This window comes from Bidens hawaiensis, unplaced genomic scaffold (assembly GCF_021521415.1).
Source record: "Bidens hawaiensis isolate Kalapana, Puna unplaced genomic scaffold, B.hawaiensis_p1.1 tig00011635_1, whole genome shotgun sequence".
In the NCBI taxonomy this organism is placed as follows: Eukaryota; Viridiplantae; Streptophyta; class Magnoliopsida; order Asterales; family Asteraceae; genus Bidens; species Bidens hawaiensis.
Genome location: NW_027491913.1, coordinates 151483 through 159799, shown reverse-complemented (window position 1 = coordinate 159799; position 8317 = coordinate 151483). Strand labels below are relative to the sequence as shown.

The 8317-nt window shown below is 36.8% G+C and overlaps 1 protein-coding gene across 1 annotated transcript; it reads left to right on the top strand.

Annotated features, from left to right (window-relative positions):
• The first annotated feature begins 2958 nt into the window (after positions 1-2958).
• LOC143538487 (MLO-like protein 9) lies at positions 2959-7222 on the top strand. The gene is made up of 15 exons (XM_077032042.1): positions 2959-3126; positions 3392-3449; positions 3545-3759; positions 3859-3975; positions 4090-4150; positions 4245-4333; positions 4426-4500; positions 4598-4686; positions 4785-4834; positions 5013-5053; positions 5307-5480; positions 5564-5599; positions 5703-5770; positions 5849-5909; positions 6777-7222. The coding sequence occupies exons 1-15, from the start codon at positions 2995-2997 to the stop codon at positions 7209-7211; spliced, it is 1701 nt and encodes a 566-aa protein (XP_076888157.1). The 5' UTR covers positions 2959-2994; the 3' UTR covers positions 7212-7222.
• The last annotated feature ends 1095 nt before the right edge of the window (positions 7223-8317 follow it).

Below are 8317 nucleotides of genomic sequence, written 5' to 3'. Positions count from 1 at the left end.
GTTACAGCGACTACCTTGGGAAAAACTAACAGTGTCAAACGAACCCTTTCTTGGATGCTTTCGGTATAGGAATCTCAAATCTGGCTCTTCGATGTCTTCAAACTCCAGCTGTCTTGACCTTCAGCGACCACCGATAACGGTACTTGTTTTCACTCAACGCATATCAGTCATCACTAAGCTTAAGCTTAGGCTTCTTATTACTTTAATGTTTAGTTGTGGGTATTGTAAGTTGATCATCTTGCGTATGCTAAAAGATTTATTGGCTTATATATACACAGACCTATATATAGTAGACATGCGATATAAGAATTCGTTGCTCCGACATAACCAGCACCAGATCGAGATATTGGTTTAATGAGTTTGAATCTCTCGGATCCGCGGTATCGGCTAACGGCAACGATAACAGGAGCCCATACTTTGGACAGAGAAGTGGAAATTCGGTCATTGCTCCAACATAACAAGCACCAGCCTGAGATATTAGGCCGGACTTACCTGAACCGGTTGACACGTATGCTGACGTGGATTTAGGTTCGGTGTTGACGCTGACATTAACACGTTTGCTTACAGCTTTCGATATCGCCGGCATAATATACAATGAAACCACAAACTCAAACAACAATCCATACAACAACAATTCTCTTCATAGTAATGTCTGTTCTTCATGTTTTGTACTTTATTGAGTGAAAGTAGAGAAAAATAATGAAGAGAATTGCTATTGTATGGATTGTTGTTTGAGTTTGTGCCTTCATTGTGTATTATGCCAGAGATAACGAAAGCTTTAAGCAAACGTGTTAATGTCATCGTCAACACCAAACTTAAATCCACGCCAGCATACGTGCCAACCTGTTCAGGTAAGTCCTAACTAATATCTCAATCCGTTGCTCGTTATGTTGGAGCAATGACCGAATTCCACTTCTCTTTCCAAAGTATGGGCTCCGGTTATCGATGCCGTTAGCGGATACCGCGGATCCGAGAGAGTCAAACTCATCAAACTAATATCTCGATCTGGTGCTGGTTATGTCCGAGCAATGAATTCTTATACCGCACATCTACTATATATATGTATGTGTATATATAAGCCGATAATTCTTTTAGCATACGCGACATGATCAACCTACAATACCCACAACTAAACATTAAAGCAATAAAAAGCCTAAGCTTAAGCTTAGTGACGACTGATATATGTTTGAGTAAACACAACTACGGTTGCCAGTGGTGACCGACGGTCAAGACAGTTGGAGTTCGAAGAAATCGAAGAACCAGATTTGAGATGTCGATAACGAAAACAGGCAAGAAATTGAAAGTTCGTTTGGAAATGCCAGTTTTTCCCAAGTAAGCCCCTACAACTAATTTCAAGATGTCGATAACGAAACCTGCCAATAAATTGAAAGTTTGTTTTGCACTGTCAATTTTCCCAAATAAGCCATGCAACTGAACACCCGTTGTCGAATTTCGAATAATAATATATTATTGATAAGTAAATAATATTAATAATAATAATAAACATAAATAACATTAATAATAACAATAAAAAAGAAAAAAAAGAAAAAAAAAAGAAAAAAAAAACCATAATAAGACAAAATTGATTGACTTTTCTAGAAAACCCAATACCCACCCAACATAACCCGCACCCGTTTGATATAATATAATATAACCTAAATAATATAATATAACATAATATAATATGATATAATATAACATAATAAAATATAATACAATAATAACATATTATATTATATTATATTACACTATAAGAACGTACCTCCGAACGTCTTGCACCAGCACCTGACACCCGCATCTGAATCTTTGGCGTATATCAGGTACCTAATAATAAGAATATTTTAATACTAATAATAATATAAAAATTATTATTTTAATAATAATAATTATATGTCTAGAATAATACTATTTTAGTAATCATAATAATAATATTTTAATAAATACAATAATAATATTTTATTTTATTAATAATAAAATTTTAATACTAATAACATTTTAATAATAATATTAATATTTTAATAGAAATAATATAATAAAAATTTAAACAATAACGGTAACAATACGAGAAACCTAGTTTAAGCGGTCCGACGAACTAGTGTTACCGTAAAATATATACGTGGTGTCTATATAGTAAGTAGGCATTGTGTAATATAACGGTCGGTGCCTAAAAATATAGTTTACCTTTTCAAAAGTCACATAACAAAACTAAACCAGTCACCAAATATCTGTCCTAACATGTACAACTACGTCCTAACATATAAAACGAAACCTGGTTTAAGTCCGAATGACCGTTAGCGGCATACCCCGGCTCCTCCTCGCCCGACTCCGGAAATAAACGGTTGTTGTTGGTTGAATCGAGAGGGTGAAGGTGAGGTAGAAAAAAAAAGGATGGACAGGGAGAGGAGGGAGCCGAGCTCCAATAATATACAAACCCAATACGCCGCGTATAGACCTATATGCAGCGTATAGGGTACGATACGACAAGCCTATGATTGTCGTTCAGGCTATCGTACACTATACGCCGCGTATAGACCTATACACGGCATATTAAAGGGTGTGAAGTGTCCCTAGCAAGACCCATATAAAACACAATCCAATACCATTCTAACTCGTTTCTCGTTGTTATTTGTCACCTATATCCAATACTTAATGGTTCATCTCTCTGACATAACTTTAAGGTTCGTACTTTTCGTCCAAGGAACACGGCGTATTTCATTAAACTAATTACCACTTGGTAATAATTAATTATTATTCCTGTCAATAATAATAATAATAATAAACGACAACGCGTGTGTGTAAACAGATAGCATTGAGCCACCAGGTCACCTTCCCCTGTACTTCTTCTTCTTCTCCTTCTCCTTCTCCATCTTTCTTACCAAATCACAGTCAAAATTATAACCCAAAATCAGACCCACCATTATTATTATATAAGCATCTAAATATTCAAAACCCATGTACCAAAAACCTTAGTTTTTTATTATTTTGTCGGAAAATATGGCCGGAGATAGTACAAGTGAAGCAGTACGGCAACTGGATCAAACACCGACATGGGCAGTTGCTGGTGTCTGTGCGGTTATTATTATTGTGTCCATTGCTTTAGAGAAAGTTTTGCATAGAGTTGGAAAGGTGATTGCTTTTTTATAATTAGTCTTCATTTATGTTAATTGTTACTTTTGACAGTTTTCCCTAATTTTGTTTGGATTTGAATCTTTTTTTTTTTTTTTAAATTTGCTATTTTTAGGTTAGACAGGAGCTTGATTCTGCTTTTTATTGTTGACCCTTAAAATAGGATGCTTAGAGTTTACTAAAGATTCGATTTTTATTAGTTTTTGTTGTAATTCTTGAAGAATCTTGAAATTTGAGGTTACTGAAACAATGTTAGTTCAATCAGTTTTTTACAGACAAGCATAAGAAAGCTTTGTATGAAGCTTTGGAGAAAGTCAAAGCTGGTAAACTAAAGTCAACTTCAATATTCAAAATACTGCATATGTTTTTCTTTCAAGAATTGGTTTTTATTTCTGATTATTTTATTGGGAATGTGTAGAGTTGATGATTCTAGGGTTTATCTCATTAATATTGACTTTTAGTCAATATTACATTGCAAAAATATGCATCCCGGTTGATGTTGTGGATACAATGTTGCCATGTGCTAAGAATCATAAAGCTGAGAAAGAAGAAAAAGGGGGCCACCGGTTGCTTCTATGGTATGAGGAGCACCGTAGAATTCTCGCTGGTGCCCCTGAGTCAACCTGCAAGAAGGTAACTTAGTTGGTCAAAGTTGGTCAAAGTTAGTCAAAATTGGTCAAAGTTGGATAGTTGAATATGGTATGGAAGTTATAAAGCTCTTATTTTTGATAGGGGAAGGTACCGATTATAACTGTAGACGGGCTGCATCAGTTGCATATACTCATATTCTTTTTAGCCGTTGTGCACGTTGTATACACCGCTATTACAATGGCTCTCGGGAGATTAAAGGTACATTACATTTACTAGCTTTTTGTCACTTGTTTGTCCGTTTATTAACAATTAATGAGCTATATATGATTATAAACATATGTTTAATGTTATGCGTTTCCCTTTAATTTGCAGATCCGTGGCTGGAAGCAGTGGGAGGGGGAGGCTTTATCCCCCGACTACGAATTTTCCAATGGTAATTTTATTTTTAGTGACTTTTTAATAAATTAAGGAAATACCATTGTTGTTGATTTTAGTAATAAACTTTAAATATTTCATGGAAATTACAGATCCTTCACGGTTCAGGCTTACCCATGAGACGTCATTCGTGAGAGCGCATACGAGTTTTTGGACTCGAATCCCGATCTTCTTTTACATTGTAAGGCCCATTCGGCTGCATACTGGGCTATAACATACATAGTAGGTTTTATTTTATGTGTTTTTCTGATATAAGTTTTTTTTTTAATGTAGGGATGCTTCTTCCGTCAATTTTTTAGGTCTGTTAGTAAGTCAGATTATATGACATTGCGAAACGGATTCATTAATGTGAGACTTTTGTTTTATTTTCTTTGAACATAATTATTTATTTATTTATTTATTTATTGTTTTAGTTTACTGATGATTTTTTTATGTATTCTTTCAGCTTCATTTAGCTCCAGGAACTAAATTCAACTTCCAAAAGTATATTAAACGGTCTTTAGAGGATGATTTTCAAGTTGTCGTGGGAGTTAGGTACATAACATTTTGGCACTCGTAACGTTAATAATAATTTGCATTAAAATTTTATTGTCTATATTTTCTGTAACTTTTTATAATTTTGAATATGTCAGTCCTGTGCTCTGGGCATCATTTGTCATCTTTTTGCTTCTAAATGTTAATGGTAAGTCATTAACACTTTCCGAGTCAAACCTAGTACTTTTTCTACATGTAAGTTAAATGTGATTTTCAAGAAATTTCATAACGATGTTTAGAACATGTTTTGATATCAAAAGTGAAGTATAATCTGCTTGACACAGAAAAAAGTCAATGTCAACATCTAAAATCCATATTTCTTGCAGGCTGGCAGACGTTGTTTTGGGCCTCGTTAGCTCCGTTAGTCGTAAGTGACATGCTTCCACTTGTGTAAAGACTATTTGAAAGGGAAAGATGACCACCCGTAAATTTAGGGGTGTCAAACGGGTCATTCTTATGGGCCGACATTTTAACTAAACTGGTATATCGGTCAACTTGTTTGATTAAACAGATTAACTAGGTCAGCCCGAACATGGCCCGTTTATTAAACAGGCTACACACAACAACCCAAAACCTAATTCTTTTTCGTGTCATGACCCACGATCTATTTTTCCTTGTAGATTATATTAGCTGTTGGAACAAAACTTCAGGTCATTTTAACAAAAATGGCTCTCGAGATAACCGAAAGACATGCAGTGGTTCAAGGGATTCCTCTCGTACAAGCCTCTGATAAACACTTTTGGTTCTCAAAACCACGCCTCATGCTTCATCTCATACACTTTGCTCTATTTCAGGTACTTAATGAAAATTAATTAATAAATATTTATTTATTTATACTTCTTGTGTCATTAACCCTGTTTTATACTTGTGCTCACAGAATGCTTTCCAGTTAACCTACTTCTTTTGGATTTGGGTAATGAAACTGTTTTATTATTATTAAATTTTTCAATTTCTGAATTATATTTGGAGTTATTATGTAGTAATGCGATACTGATTTTTTTTTTGTGGTTGAACAGTATGAGTATAGCATCAATTCTTGCTTCCATGATAATATGAGACTTGTGATAGGCAAACTTGTTCTTGGGTAAGAATTTGGTCAATGGTCAACTTGTGATGGTCAACTGTGGACTGTTTGTTGACTTCTGTTTGCGGTTTAATGCAGGGTTGGAGTTTTAATCTTGTGCAGCTATATAACTCTTCCTCTATACGCGCTTCTATCACAGGTTAGACAACGGGCCAATTTGAATTGTACTTTATTCACAGCAGTCAAATGATGAAATTTAACTAAAAAACAGTTGATACCATTCACGATAGAAAACCGTTGCGGACCTGCGGTTGGTAATGAGTTATAGTGACACAAAGAATCAGTATTTGTAGTTTTGAAACATTTTGATGCTTTTATAAAAAAGTATTGGGTAAACTAAAACCTCACAACTAAATATTTTTTATGTTCAAATTTTGAGGTGAGAAATGAGATTTTGTCCTAGTTTTTTGTGACGTTAAAAACCGTTTGAAATCGACTGTACCACCCAAACCGAATTAATACAGTTTACGGTTTGGAAAACTGGGTTTCACTAATGTTTGGAACCAGCCAAGAATATAAACTCTTTCTTAAACTATTTTTTATATTAATGCATACAATTTAATGAAAAAAATAAAAGATTTTTTTTCCCCGTATAGAAATGAAACATTTATAATACGTATAAGGATTTTTAATTATAATACGTATAGATAATAAATGTAACCCATTTTGTGCTTTAACTTTTCCTTTTCACTCTTTTTCTTAAACCATTAAATATTTAGAAGGTCAAATGTAAGATTCCGTGTTAAGAAAACGGTAGCCTGTATGGTTTGGTTAGTTTCTCAAAAATCGTAGTTTCCGGTTCAGCTCAGAGATACGGTCAAGACCGATCCAACTGAAGCATGAGCATCCCTAGTTCTTTTAGAAGTACCACAAAAACCCATAATATTCAGGATTATGCTTAAATCACTTCTTTTCTTTTCTGTCCATGTATTACTATTATTTTTTTTATTTATTAAACTCGTATATGATTTAGACACAATATATTAACATGATGGTTTACGTGCAGATGGGTTCAAACATGAAGAAATCCATCTTTGACGAACAAACCGCCAAGGCCATAAAGCAATGGCGAATGGGAGTGAAGAAGAAACACAAATTAGGCGGAAGGTCTCCGGGCCGGTCCACAGCAAACAACAGTCTTAGTGCCAGCCCGGTTCACTCAATGGCATCAACCGTGTTCCCAACAGCTGGAGCCATGCTCCACCGGTTCAAGACAACCGGCCACTCCACACGTTCTAATTACACATATGATGACACGGACACATCAGATATTGAAGCGGAACCACTCACTCCCAAATCTTCTAGTCAACGCTTGCTTGATGTAAGGGTTGACTATCACAGTGATAACGAGATTAGTGAGTTGCACGAGTCGACCCAGCATGATGAGACAAGAAATGAGGATGAGTTTTCGTTTGCTAAGCCCGCCCCGCCAAAGGAATAGTTTGAAAAATTGTTGAGGCATATGGCGGGTTAATTCATTATTATTTTGTGTATTATGTCTTAACTGCAAATTTATGGAATACACGATTTTACCAATAATCTGCTGAAAAGCTCGACAAGCCCACGATTGAACTGTGATATGACTATAGGGATGAGCTTGTGAAGAAACACCAGTCGAACCCCGACAGATTACGAGTAACCTGAGGGTTAGATAGACGTTTCCCACGAGGGGTTAATTCCGGCAAGATGGTTCTTCCGATAACCTGCAAAACAGACACCGTGAGCTCGTCACTAAGAAAAGGGGGGGGGGGGTTCCTCCTTGTGACCACCCTCCGGCGTGAGAATCAGTCTATATTACCCTTTGAATATATAAGTATATTATTAATACTAGAGCAGTTATCAGGTAAATTATACAAGATATTAGATGATGAAATGATATTACCATTTGATGTCTTTTATAGCCGAAGGTGGGTTTCCAAGGAGGTTTAGCCGGCCTACTACTCTGCCAACTGTGGCCTACGCACGTGCTCTGCTGGTAATTGGTGGATAGGTAGCGGCTGACAGTGGCCAGGCATGCTGTTCACTTTTTCCTTTTCCACCAACTACAGGCTAGGTACGTGATATGGCAGGAGTTGGTGAGCAGGCGGCGGCTATTGGTCACAGTGCTGTGGCGTGTTGTCTGCCATGCTGCTGTCAGTGAGCTGTCGTATCGTTGGTCAGATCTTTTGTCCATACCTCGTCAGGTATCACACAAAAGATCCTCCATTATTATACGGACTGGCTCATTTAGGCGGGAGTTTTCCCCCTCCCGCCTTTATGCGGGAATGTTCCCGGCTTTGCTCATTCCTTCTTCAGGTGACTACTGAATTATTATTGAGTCTGAGCCTTATGCGTGTAGCCATGCTGCGCGGGTGGCCAGTCCCTAATGGCGGGTATCCACTCCTGCGGGAACAGGCGGATACTTGGAAACCATAGGGAGGCATTTCCTACGGGACCAGCTTGCGTACCGCATGTGAGGTCGTCACAACTCTGAGCGTGGTGGGTCCTGCGAGTTTGGTAGGTCGCGGCGCAGACGTCCCTATGGTGAAGTCTGCGGGTTCAACTGCG

What these genes read in the sequence shown, in the direction of transcription:
- LOC143538487 (XM_077032042.1), top strand. Translation starts at nt 2,995, where the DNA reads ATGGCCGGAGATAGTACAAGTGAAGCAGTACGGCAACTGGATCAAACA. An exon ending in TCCCGATCTTCTTTTACATT is followed by an intron (nt 4,334 to 4,425) that starts GTAAGGCCCATT and finishes TTTTTAATGTAG; the next exon opens with GGATGCTTCTTCCGTCAATT. An exon ending in ATAGGCAAACTTGTTCTTGG is followed by an intron (nt 5,771 to 5,848) that starts GTAAGAATTTGG and finishes GGTTTAATGCAG; the next exon opens with GGTTGGAGTTTTAATCTTGT.